Source organism: Phacochoerus africanus, chromosome 4 (assembly GCF_016906955.1).
Source record: "Phacochoerus africanus isolate WHEZ1 chromosome 4, ROS_Pafr_v1, whole genome shotgun sequence".
Classification (NCBI taxonomy): Eukaryota; Metazoa; Chordata; class Mammalia; order Artiodactyla; family Suidae; genus Phacochoerus; species Phacochoerus africanus.
Genome location: NC_062547.1, coordinates 61,318,599 through 61,331,740, shown reverse-complemented (window position 1 = coordinate 61,331,740; position 13,142 = coordinate 61,318,599). Strand labels below are relative to the sequence as shown.

At 49.9% G+C, this 13,142-nt stretch overlaps 1 protein-coding gene across 1 annotated transcript in view; it reads right to left on the bottom strand.

Moving 5' to 3' along the window:
• Positions 1 to 13,142, bottom strand: part of UNC13A (unc-13 homolog A) — a 70,083-nt gene that overhangs the window by 22,269 nt on the left and 34,672 nt on the right. The window contains exons 15-29 of the mRNA XM_047774660.1: positions 12,250 to 12,334; positions 11,549 to 11,620; positions 11,033 to 11,252; positions 10,170 to 10,397; positions 9,118 to 9,259; positions 8,842 to 9,011; positions 7,456 to 7,571; positions 5,924 to 6,087; positions 5,401 to 5,551; positions 5,041 to 5,109; positions 4,652 to 4,741; positions 4,294 to 4,428; positions 2,109 to 2,242; positions 406 to 491; positions 87 to 213 (exon numbers count right to left, since the gene is read on the bottom strand). Coding sequence (XP_047630616.1) covers positions 87 to 213; positions 406 to 491; positions 2,109 to 2,242; positions 4,294 to 4,428; positions 4,652 to 4,741; positions 5,041 to 5,109; positions 5,401 to 5,551; positions 5,924 to 6,087; positions 7,456 to 7,571; positions 8,842 to 9,011; positions 9,118 to 9,259; positions 10,170 to 10,397; positions 11,033 to 11,252; positions 11,549 to 11,620; positions 12,250 to 12,334 — 1,989 coding nt within the window. The remainder of the gene's footprint in view (positions 1 to 86; positions 214 to 405; positions 492 to 2,108; positions 2,243 to 4,293; positions 4,429 to 4,651; positions 4,742 to 5,040; positions 5,110 to 5,400; positions 5,552 to 5,923; positions 6,088 to 7,455; positions 7,572 to 8,841; positions 9,012 to 9,117; positions 9,260 to 10,169; positions 10,398 to 11,032; positions 11,253 to 11,548; positions 11,621 to 12,249; positions 12,335 to 13,142) is intronic.

The following is a 13,142-nucleotide window of genomic DNA, read 5'->3' as shown; positions in this document are numbered from 1 at the left end:
CACCACCCCCACCCCCATCCCAGCCTGAGAATCAGTCTAGCTGTCAGTGCTGTATGTCTGGCTTGGGTTTGGGGCAGGGGACTTACGCAGGGTACTCAGGCACTCGGTCCTTAAAGGCAGGAAGCTCTGCCACATACTCATTGTAGAGCCATTTGACCTTGAAGTGGAGGTTCATGTAGTCGGCACTCTTGCATAGACGATGCTTATCATGCTCTGGTGGGGGAAGCAAAGGGGCAGCTTAGCCAGGAGGGTCTGCCACTCTCTGACTTGGAAGTGCCTACTCTGGCCATCACTGGTGTCTGATCTCAGGCACGAGGGTCCAGGGCTCTCACAGCCTTAAGGAGACACAGAGGCACAGACCTGCTATAGCCAGACTGAGAGATAGGAGGGTGGGAGGGGACTCACCCTCCATGGCATACTTCATGTCCTGGGCAAACAGATTCCACATCACTTCGGCACTGATTTTACCCACGTTCAATTCCTGGGGAAACCTGGTGAAGGTCATGGAAGTGTGAAATTTTGGCAGACAGAAGCCAGATGGCACAGGCTGCTTTGGCCCTCCCAGCCCCAGAAGGTAGTACAGGAAAGGCAAGGGATCTGGATTCAAGTTCACTTATAGCCTCTGACTTGGTAAGGGACTCTCTGCACTGAGGCCCTTCTTCTCCCTGAGCGTCCACACACCCATCCTTCCATTCATTCATTCAGCCACTCATCCATCTATGTACCCATCCACTTACCCACCCATCTGTCTATTCACCCATCAATCTCCCCATTCATCCTTCCACGCATTCATCCCTTTATCTACTCACCCATCCTTCCACCAATTCATCCATCCACCTATTAATCTATCCGTGTATCCATCCATCTGTCCATCCATCCATCTATTCATCCATCCATCTCCAGTCATCTGTCCATCCATCCATTCATCCATCCACCCTTTCATCCATCCAAGTAACTGGGAGATGTTAGCACCCCAGAGTTAGGAGCACTTGTAGCACTCACCTCAGGGAGAAATAAAACACAATAGCTCATTCAGCCATCACAGACGAAAATTCTACAGATATGTAAATCCACAAAGCAAAATTGCACACATTCACACACAATTACACAAAACACAACACTGCATATTGAAGTATTTTCCACAATTGTACACATATACACGATTTTTTTTTTTTGCGATTTCTTGGGCTGCTCCCACAGCATATGGAGGTTCCCAGGCTACGGGTCGAATTGGAGCTGTAGCCACCGGCCTACGCCAGAGCCACAGCAATGCCGGATCTGAGCCGAGTCTGCAACCTACACCACAGCTCATGGCAATCCCAGATCCTTAACCCACTGAGCAAGGCCAGGGCTCGAACCTGCAACCTCATGGTTCCTAGTCGGATTCGTTAACCAATGAGCCACGACGGGAACTCCCAGTACACATATACACAATTAAACCCACAGACCACAACTATACACAAAATTTATCCACAGGTAAAACATTTACTAGAGTATATAACACATGGTAAACACTTGAGAAACACTACCTGTTGTTATTTATTTATTTATTTATTTATTTATGTCTTTTTAGGGCTGCACCTGTGGCATATGGAAGTTCCCAGGGTAGGGGTCGAATTAGAGCTGCAGCTGCTGGCCCATGCCACAGCCACAGCAAAGCAGGATCTGAGCTGCATCTGCAACCTACACCATAGGTCACAGAAATGCTGCATCCTTAATGCACCGAGCAAGGCCAGGGATCAAACCCATGTCCTCATGCAAACTAGTCGGGCTCGTTACTGTTGAGCCACGATGGGAACCCCTATTATTATCTATGAACCAACAACACATACAAAAATTATATGCCTCTGTACACACTGGTACTCATACAAATCAACACATACAAAATACACATCTGATTACGCCAGTGCTTGTAATCATATATGCAATTTTGTTTGTTTGCAAATTATGCTGTATTTCACCCATGCACAACTGCATCCACAACTGCCCCCACATACAGCACATTTTAGGTGTAATTAGATATGACTGCTTTTACATAGAAGACACAAAACTGTGCACACACATTCATGATGACCTCAGATAATTAATTACATAGATACACAACTCACTGGTTGAGGCAGGGAGTGTAGGAATTCTTATCTTCCTCAATGATGGACACGATGAGAGTGATCAGCTTGGACCAGAAGTCGAGGTTCTTGATGCTGGGGCCCTGTTCTTCTGGAGGAACTTCCCCCTTCTTGGCCTGGAAATGACAGTGGGGATGTTAGCCACAAAGAGTCCAGGGATGGGGGGCTCAGTAAGTTCATTACTGAAGGGTAGGACGTTAGTGAGGAAGGAGCCCCATTAACATGTGTATGGTTCAGGTGGAAGGACTGCATGAAAAGGAACTAAATTCATATATACTGTCCCAAACTGAGCTCATGTCCACACAGCTGAATGAAGCTTAATTAGACTCAACTTGTTAAACTGAAAAGAACTAAATTTAGTTGAACAAACTCAAGCCCACTAAATCAAACAAAACTGAAATAAATGCAAATCAGGACCACTTCGCTTAACAGATGGAAGTTCTTAGAGTTAATTCAGTGGAACTGAACTTGGGCCAATTACACTGAATGAGTAGAATTAAACTTAACTGATTGAATTAAACTCAAATGAACCCAACTGGATTAAACCTCATCAACCTGTCCAAGATCAACATCAACCTAAGCCAAAATAAGGGAAATAAATCAACTTGACCTCAACCCAACCCAAATGTAATCTAAATCAACTCAATCCAAGTCAACCTAATGCAATTCTACCTACTCATCTCAATCTAACATACTCAGGCCAACGCAATTCAAATTTTTTTTTGTCTTTTGTCTTTTTTGTTGTTGCTATTTCTTGGGCCGCTCCCGCGGCATATGGAGATTCCCAGGCTAGGGGTCGAATCGGAGCTGTAGCCACCGGCCTACGCCAGAGCCACAGCAACGCGGGATCCGAGCCGAGTCTGCAACCTACACCACAGCTCACGGCAACGCCGGATCGTTAACCCACTGAGCAGGAGCAGGGACCGAACCCGCAACCTCATGGTTCCTAGTCAGATTCGTTAACCACTGCGCCACGACGGAACTCCCGCAATTCAATTTTAATCAATGAAAATGAAAGTAGCTAAACTCAAGTAAGTCCAACTCAACCCGATTCAGGTGAATTCGATTGTACCTAATCCAACAACCTAGCTCATTCTAACTCAAGTCAAGGACAACTTCAAGTCAACTGAATGGAAATGACTCAATTAAACTCAACTCAATCCATCTGAGTGACGCTCACTAATTAGCCTAGAGCAATTTCAGCTTAAGTCAAGTGAACAGGAATAAATCTAAACTGACTATAGTTTAACTAAATTCAACTTAATCTACTTTATCTCAATCTAATTCAATTAAGAGGGACTTGATTGCAACTCAAGTCAACTGAATGTTAATGCAAAGAATGAAATAAAATTGAACTGAATTCAGCCTATGCATTATCTCCTATCAGAAGCCCAGCTCCTATCAGGTCCCCACCTCAGCTCCCACATCCTCCTGGGACTCCTCCATCTCAGTGCCAATCACTCTGTTTTGTAAATTTCCAACATATACATTTTCCCCTCCTAATAGAGTATAAGCTTCCTGAAACCTTATTGACAATCCTGGGACATCCTAAGTGTAAACAACATGTTAAAGATCTCAAATAAATTGATTTCAAGATTGAAAGCAATAAAATCAATTTAACTGAACTGTTTTTGGTCTTTTTTAGGGTCCCATCTGTGGCATATGAAATTCCCAAGATAGGGGTGAAACCTGAGCTATGGATGCCAGCCTACACCACAGCCACAGCACCGTGGGATCCGAGCCATGTCTGCAACCTACACCACAGCTCACAGCAATGCTGGATCCTTAACCCAGTGAGCAAGGCCAGGGATTGAACCTGTGTCCTCATGGATACTAGTCAGATTCATTTTCCACTGAGTGACAATGGTAATTCCTAAACATTTATTGAATAGTGATTCTATTCCAGGAAGATTATATTATGCCATACTCAACAAAGTTTAGCTAAAACCAAATTTATTGAGCTCCTACTATGTACCAGGTGCTAAGCATTTAACTATATTTTATCTAAAGCTTATATCTCATTGAATCTCCCCCTCAATCCTGAGATGTGGGTTTATATACTGAGGCCCAGAACTCTTAAGTCAGTTGGGGAAGGGGCAGATCTGGAACTTGGACCAGGGTCTGGTTGGAGTCCCCTAGTTCCTCCTACCACATCTGGAATCCTCACCGGGTCTGTCTGGTACTCTCGACTATAGAGTTCATGACAGTTGTTGAAGATGTATTCATAAGTAGAGTTGAGGCAGGCTTTCACACAGTCCTTCACCACCTGGCTGGCTCGGGGAGGGCTCTGGAGTTCTTGTACCTGGAGGGAGGATGGGGGAGGGGCATGGGTATGCACACTTGGGAGAGCAGGCACCCAAGGAAGTGGCTACAAGTGGTTCTGGGTTTAAGGAAACATAGCTATATGAAAGCAGAGAGTCACTGAGAAAGGGCACTTCTCTCCAGAGAAACATTACTTGTTCAGGAGCTAAGTGTCCTGGAGTATCTTCCTTGGAGAGCTAATGGATATGGGTCTCCTTACCCACCTTCATCCGAAAGAAGGTGATGCTGGTGAGAAGGTCCACAGTGGATTTGAGGTCCTGGAGTCTCTCTGGACTGCTGGCTGGAAAGTTATTCTATTGGAAGAAAGTAGTCATGGAAGAAGGCTGAGGGGTGATGGGAAAGAATGTTTTAGGGGAGACACAAGAGCCCCCAAGTTTCAGGAGGTGTGTTAGGGATCATTGAGAACACCTTGAAGTAACCAGAGGTGTCTGCCAGGATGCACCAATCATGTTGGGCAGGTGCTGATGACATATGTATACATGTGTCAGAGAAACACATTACATTTGTTAAGATGGGTCCTCCTATGCGCATACCTGCAGGTAGCGGTCCCGTGTGTATGGGGCGAGCAAACCATCACACATGCACTTCTTACCCGATACATGGAGAGGTCGATCCTTAGGGAGTTATGCAGCTGGTCCAGGAGCTTCACAAAGCGTTCTTTCTGAGGAGGCAGAGGATAAGGAGGTTGGATGAAAGCAGGAACTTAGGGATCGAGCACTGTCATATTGGCTAAGTGGTTACTATATGCTAAGTGCACCCATCCACCATTGAACTGATCCCACATAACATCCATTTCCAGTCTACAGAAGAGTAAAATGAGGCTCAGAGAGGGGAAGTGGCTGCAGAGTTACACAGCAAGTCAGATCCAGATTGAGGATCCAGGAGTCCATGAGGTCTGACCACACAAGGTTGAGATCTCCCTCATCTCCAGGCCCCAGCCCATGGGACTGACCCCAAAGTTGGAGGCGGCGAAGCGGTCGGAGGCAGACACGTTGGTGGAGGCGGTGGTGTGCGCGTAGTAGGCATTGATGTTGGCAAGCAGGGTGCTCATGACCGCAGGCACCCCGGGACACATGTACTTGGAGGAGAGGCAGGCAAAGTGGCTGGTAGGAGGGAATGGGAAGCACTGGGCCTGGTGTCCAGCCCCCAGAATGCCTCTAAGATAGCTTCCCCCAACCTCCCAAACCATCCCCTTTCCCTCTGCTTGATTCTGTCCTCTGAGTTTCTGTCTTCTCTCTGAATTGCCCTGTCTCTGCCTCTATCTCCAGCTCTTGTCCTAGTCACTCAGCCCTCAGCAATGACACTTCCTTAAATTCCAGGAAAATTATGTAACCCTCACCACACTCACTTCTTCTCTGGCTCCTCCTCCCAAGAACCTCTTCCACTCCAGATCTGCCAGTGTCCACATGGTAACCACCCCTCCCCCCCAGCTTCCTACACCTCATCCTCACAACCACCTCAGCCATCAGCCTTACGTCATAGCTTGGTAGATGGACTCAACACCATAGCGCATGGCAAATTCATCTACAATCTCCTGGGCCGTCTCATCATAGTAAACCTTCCAGGCGTCATCACCCTTGGCATCTGGGATCTTCACGACCCCATTGTTCTGCACGTCTGTCACAAAGTGGAACAGGTTCTGCCACAAGGGAGAAGGTGTCAGAAAGTGTACAAGGGGACACAGAGGGTCAGAGATCCCAGGTCTAGGACAGCTTACATCATCCAACTCTCCATCCACCCATAGATACCTATCCATCTCTCTATCATCTACTCACTCACCAATTGATCCAACTACCCACAAGCCAAAAATATGGATGTTCATTCATCCATATTTTCAGTAATTCAACCACACATCCATCCATTCATCCATCCACCCATCCACCCATCTATCCACTCACTCATCTGTCTGCCTGTCCATCTATCCACTCACTCACCCACCCATCTATCCATCCAACTACCCCAAAATTTACCTGTCCACTGGTCCTCCCTTCTAATTCAACCACACATCCATCCATCCCATACATTTACCCACAACTTAATCTGTCCATCCAATACTTCATCCTTCTACCCAATTGACCATCAATCCATCCATCCATCATCCATTTGTTCACACATCTACCCACCCATTCAGCTACCCAACTACTGCAAAATTCCCCCATCCACACATCTATACTTCCAGTAGTTCAACTATACATCCATCCACCCACCCACACATCTGTCCACTCACCCACCCCTCCTTCCATCCATTCACCCATCCATCTATCCACCCAACTACCTACCCACCCATGCAACTACCTCCAAATTAACCTATCCATTTATCCTTCCTTCTAGTAATTCAACCACACATCCATCTATCTCATCTACTACCCATAGATTAATCTGCCCATCTAACAATTTATCAACCCACTCAACCACTCATTACCCATCTATCTACCCATCAATTTATTCATACATCCATCATTCCATCCATCATCTATCTGTCCATTCATCTATTCGCCCATCCATCTATTCAACTACCCCCAAAGTCACCCATCTAACTCATCTACACTTGCAACAGTTCAATCACACATCCATCTACCCATCTGTCTACCCATTCTTTAATCCACTCAACACTCATTCATCCATTCAATCATTTATTCATTCAACAAACAGTTTTCTCCCAAAACCCCCAGGCAGCTGGAAGAGACAAGCCCAAGTACAAACAACCAAACTGTGAGTTTTCAGGTCTGGGACAGATGGAGGACCGGGAGCTGGATAGTGAGCAACTGCCTGGAGGTCAGGGAGGGCCTCCCAGAGGAGGGGGTTCTAAAGCTGGACCTTGACTGACAGGGAGGAATTTTTCCTGACAAGAGAGAATGGCATAGATGACAGTCTCAGAGGTTCAGAGGAGTGTTGATGGTGTGGTCAGGAAGAGGAAGGAGGAGCTAGGGCAGGCAGGAATGGTAAGTGGAGGCAAGGTGGGAGATGAAAGTGAATGCCAAAGGCAGGGTGGAGCAATGGGCCTCACCTCGTGCAGACAGGTATACTGGACATGGTAGGGGGCCACCTTCTCCTCGCCTTTAATTTCCACACTGATGTGTAGCCGGATGGCACCCGACACAGCAGATTTGTCAGTCCGCTTGTCTGCAGAGCAAAAAGGAATGGTGGTGACAGAACTTCCCAAAATAGTCCTGCACTATTTTAACATTTGTATAACATTTGTATAATCCAGACTCCCTGAATTAAGGCTTAGGTCTTTATCTTGAGATTGGCTCGCTAGACTTAGGTCTCTCCCAGTAGACTAGAATTTTGGGGCCCTGTTTCTCCCTTCTAACTAGGATCCCAGATCTTGCTTCCTCACTCATATTAAAATCCTGGGTCTTCGACTCCCTCTTTTTTTTTTTTTTTTGTCTTTTTAGGGCCATACCTGCGGCATATGGAGGTTCCCAGGCTAGGGGTCTAATCGGAGCTGTTGCTGCCAGCCTATACCAGAGCCACAGCAACGCCAGATCCGAGCCTCGTCTGTGACCTACACCACAGCTCACGGCAACGCCAGATCCTCAACCCGTTGAGCAAGGGCAGGGATCGAACCCACAACCTCATGGTTCCTAATCGGATTTGTTTCTGCTGTGCCACAACAGGAACTCCTACAACTCCCTCTTTAGACTAAGAACCTTGCTTCCTCAGACTGTGCTCCTAGACCCTGTCTTCCCTATCAGATCAAGCTCCCCAGAGTTCCCTCATCTTCTCAGACAAGATTCCTGGGTCTGCGCCTCTTTCCTCGGACTAGGGTCCCCACGTCTTGCTTCCTGCCTCCCCCATCAGAATGGGATATCTAGATTTCCTTTATCCAAACTATGAAGATCCTAGACTGTGCTCACCCTTCTCAGACTAGGTTCTTCCTATGCCCTCAGATCGGGCTCACAGATTCTACTCATCTTCTTGGACAAGGTTCTTGGGTCTACAACTCCCCTCTCAGATTAGGAAGCCAAAACTGTACCTCTTCCCTTAGACTGGATTCCCAAGTTCAATCTCCCTTCTTAGGTTAGATTCCTGGGTTTGTGCCTCTCTCCTTACACCAGGATCAGCAGGTCTTGCTTCCTGCCTCCTCCATCAGAATGGGATATAGAGATTTTGCCCCTTCCTCATTCTCTCAAACGGAACTAAAAGATTCCTGGGTCCTGCACATCCTCATGGCCTGGGTGCTTCCTGCCACCATCAGATTGTGCCCACAGACTCTGCCTCCCTCATCAGATTGGGCCCCGAGACCTTGCCTCCTCTATTGGATTGGGCTCCTAGATTGACCCCTCCTGATCCTGTCTCTCTCTTCTCCATCTGGGCTCCCCACTTTGGCTGGCTCTTTGGGACCTCCCTCCCCTCTTCCCGCCCTCCACAGATCCCCACCCGTGCTCACCCAGGTTGTACCACACGTCCATCTCGCCACTGAGTGTCCGCACCTCGATGATTGTCTGCCCCAGAAAGTCATCGGATTCCCTCTTGAACCGCTGCTTCACTCGAGATTTGATGTCATCATCCTCATCCCAGACGCGCACCTTGATTCGGTCGGAGGAGTTGTGACATTCACTGCAGAGGGGAGGAGGAGGTTGGGGCAGGGGTCTTGAAGCTCTCCCGTCAGCTGCCCCAACAAGGAGCTCCACATGGAGGGCTGGGGGTCCAGCCAGACACTTACAAGTGGAAGTTCTCCTCCCACACGGGGTTCAGGTTTCCATAGATGGTTTTTGTCCGTTTCTTGGTCTTCCCAACCTGGACGGTGACATAGGGGTCACTGGATCCTGTCTTGTCCTTTGCCTGCAAGCCCTGGGCACAGACCACTAGAAGACACACAAAACAAACAGAAACATGGGCTCCAGGGGAAAGGCATGCCAAGAACAGTTACTGACTCAGGCTCCACAGAAGATGCCTAGGACTGAGGGCATTGTTCTGGCCACAGCAGCTAGTGGGCATACCCACTGGGCATTTTCGGCTTGCTAGAGAGTTAACATCCACAGAACTCTTACCTAATGAAGAATATCCTATTTGCCCCAGGTTCACCCCTGGGGAACACTCTTGGGTGGATGCCCTACACGGCTTCCCAAGGTCCCCAGCAGGATTGAGACTGCAGCTGCCCACATTATGACCTCCACTGGCATCCTCCACAGGGCCTCCTTCCGTCCCTGCCCCCAAACTCATGTCTCCACCTTCCTCTGGGGCTTCCTGGGACCACCTCATGGATACCCACCTGCCTTGAAATCTTCATTTTGGGGTCTGCTTTCAGGGAAATCCCAATGAGGTTGGGCAACAGATAAACACCACAAGGTCCCCACCTCTGGCTAGAAACTCTCTGCCCTGGGAGCTCAATACAGTCCCCCAGCACTCCCAGGTGTCCACTGCATTGCCTGCTCAGTGGCACCCTGGATAGGGCTTATTCACTCCTGGTCTCACTTCCCAACTCGTATGTGGGCTTCTGGTGTCACCCCCCAGATAAACCGTGTGCCCTCAACTCCTCTTCTTGGGGTCTGGTTCTGGGGGCTACCAACAGAGATGCACCCATATAGTTTCCTGTACATGCGTTTGGAGGCACATACGCCCACTATGTGGGCACGAATGCCTACACACAGACATGGGAAAGACGTGAATACGCTCAAATATGCGCTGCAAAGGGAAGGAAGGGGCTTGGGAGGGAGCAGACGGGGCTGATGAGAAGGGACTCCTGTGACAGCCCCCGGCCCCCCGCGGCCTCACCGGTGATGCTGATCTTGGCCGACCACTTGGACGTGCCGTCCAGGACGCTCTGCTTGACTGCCTTCATCTGCTGCGTGTGCGCAGTCTTGGTCACCGCAAAGATCTCCTGGATGAGCTCGAAGATCTCGGGCTTGTTGCGCTCCCGAATCTTCATGCGGTCTTTGAGCACCATGATGATGTTCTGTGTCCGGTCCTCCGCTCCGTGCTTGGAGCTCTTCTCCGCTGCCCCTGCAGACGCAGACAGCCATCACTGTCCAGAGGGCGCCCCCTCTAGGACAGAGAATCCTGATTCCCACTCCAGGGCTTCCTCATCTGCTGCCACTGGCACAGTGAGCTGCGGGGGTTCAGATTAATCATTCCCCCAAAGCTAGAGCTGCCAGAGTTCCTACCTGCTCTCTGAATCCTCCCCCCACCAGGTTTTCACCCTAAAGTTCCCACTCCCTATCTTAAGCTCTCAGGGCCGCGGGGGTCCTTCGCCTCTGAGCCACTTCCCTCTGCAAGCTTTTCCCCTTCTCTGACTCCTCTCCCCAACCTGAGACCCCTCTCTTCACTAACCATGACCCTAACCCTAAACCTAATCCTTTTTTTTTTTTTTTTCCTCCAGGGAAACCGCTGCCTCCCATCGAGTCCGCCCCCTTGCACAGTTTAGCTCCTCCTTGAATTCGACCCCACCTCTCCTGGACCCCCTCAGCTTCTCCTTTCCCTTCTTCTCACTCCCACTCCTCCCCCACACCGAAGAGTCCCTTCCCATCGCCCCACCCCTGACCCTCCCCAATCCTCCTCCGCAGAGCCCCGCCCCCCACACCGGGCCCAATCACAGTCCCGCCCCTTCGTCTCCCCTCCAGCCAATGCCCCGCACTCACGCTGCAGACAGTCTGCATTGAGCAGGTCCTGGCACTTCTCGTGGCACTTAACGCCGCACTCGGTACAGCGCATGCCCTGCCGCGCGATGCCCCAGAGCAGCCCCTCGCACTCGTAGCAGTAGGTGGGTGTGGTGGCCGTCCACACCTCGAAGTTGTGCGGAGTCGTACACGAGATGGGGTAGATTAAGGCTTGCAGGGTCTTCTTGTAAACGTGGTTTTTCTGCGGGGACAGAGGGCATGCGACATGGGCATAGGGCTCTAATCCGGGAGCACTGGCCTGCCCTGCCCTCAACCTTCTCCCCCTACCCCGTGCTGAGGATGGTAAAGTACAGTTCCTCTCCGATCCCCATGCTGTTGGAATCCTTAGATTCCTGTGCAGAGGCTGTGCTCACTGGCCGCTGAGTTATCGAATTCTTGAAAGGGAGGAGTGCCTGTCTCTGCCACACCCTCTTCCCCTCCTCCAGGAGCCCCAGCCCACACTCCACCCACCTGGGGACAGGGAGGTGCCCTACGTACCAGCTCTTCGTTGTTTAAAGTGCTGGATGCCAAGGCAGAGGTGATGCCTGCTTTTCTGGACTGGACCAAGGACTGGAACAGGGAAGTCACCGAGGGAGTCACGGGGGTCGATTGACCCCCAGGGGGTTGTCACCACGAACAGAATACCCAGCCATGGTTTGGGGCCACCAGCCACGGATTCAAGCCCCAGCCGCAAACAGGAAACAGGTCACAGCAGTGGGAGCAGAACCAGGAAAGAATTGGGAAGTGACAGAGGCTCCGGATTAGAATAGACATTGTAAGGGGAGCAACCCCATACCTCTGGCTCACCCATCCCCCACCACTGTGGACCAGAATGGGAACTGCACTCAGCTGTGGTCACCAGCCATAGGGCAAAACTGCCAGCTACACCATGAGCCAAGGTGGGGAGTCAACTGCTCTCTTCCCCACGAACTGTGGGACATGACAAGGTCCCTTCCTCAGAACCCATGGGTTGTGGGCAGTTGGAAGATGCCAGTGGGGGACTGGGGTTTTCGGGAAGAGACTCAAGGGTCAAGGTCAGCATGACTCACCATAGCCTGAAGCATCCATGCAGCACACAGGGTAGAAATCAGATCACGTTAGTCCTAAAGAATGCCTTGCCAGCCCCCAGCCCCAGGTCTGTATGGGGTGAGCACTGCTTGTGGCAGGCCTGCTTTGCTGGGGGAGGGCAGGGCACAGACTCTCACCAGGTCGCTCACTAGTGGGATAGGCTTCCTCTTGCGGATGTCTGGCATGCTGTCAATGATGATGAGACCACCGCCAGGGCTGCAAGACACACCCAAGGATGTCAAGGGCCTAGAGAAAGTCCCCCTTCCTCCAACAGACATCACCTGAGGCTTGAGCAGGACATCACCTGGGCCTTAATACACTTGATCTCCCAGGGTACTAAGGGTTGAGTTGTATCCCCCCAAAGACACACTAAAATCCTAGCCTCCAGGAGCTCAGAATGTGACGTTATTTAGAAACAGAATCATTACAGATGTAATTAGTTAAAATGAGGTCGTACTAGAGTACGGTGGACTCTGAATCCAATATGACTGGTGTCTATAAGAAGAAAGACAGAGTTCCCATCATGGTGCAGCAGAAATGAATCCGACTAGGAACCATGAGGTTGCGGGTTCGATCCATGGCCCTCCTCAGTGGGTTAAGTATCTGTGCTGCTGTGAGCTGTGGTGTAGGTCACAGACTCGGCTAGGATCTGGCATTGCTGTGGCTGTGGCGTAGCTCTGATTAGACCTCTAGCCTGGAAACCTCCTGTGCCATGGGTGCAGATCTAAAAAGATAAAAGAAAAAAAAAAGAAGAGAGACACACAGAGAAAAGACAGCAGTGTGACACTGGAGGCAGAGACTGTAGGGACTCTTTTTTTTTTTTTTTTTGTCTTTTTGTCTTTTTGCCTTTTCCGAGGCTGCTCCTGCGGCATATGGAGGTTCCCAGGCTAGGGGTCTAATCAGAGCTGTAGCTGCCGGCCTACACCAGAGCCATGGCAACGCAGGATCCAAACTGCGTCTTTGATCTACACCACAGCTCATGGCAACACCAGATCCTTAACCCACTGAGCAAGGCCAGGGATTG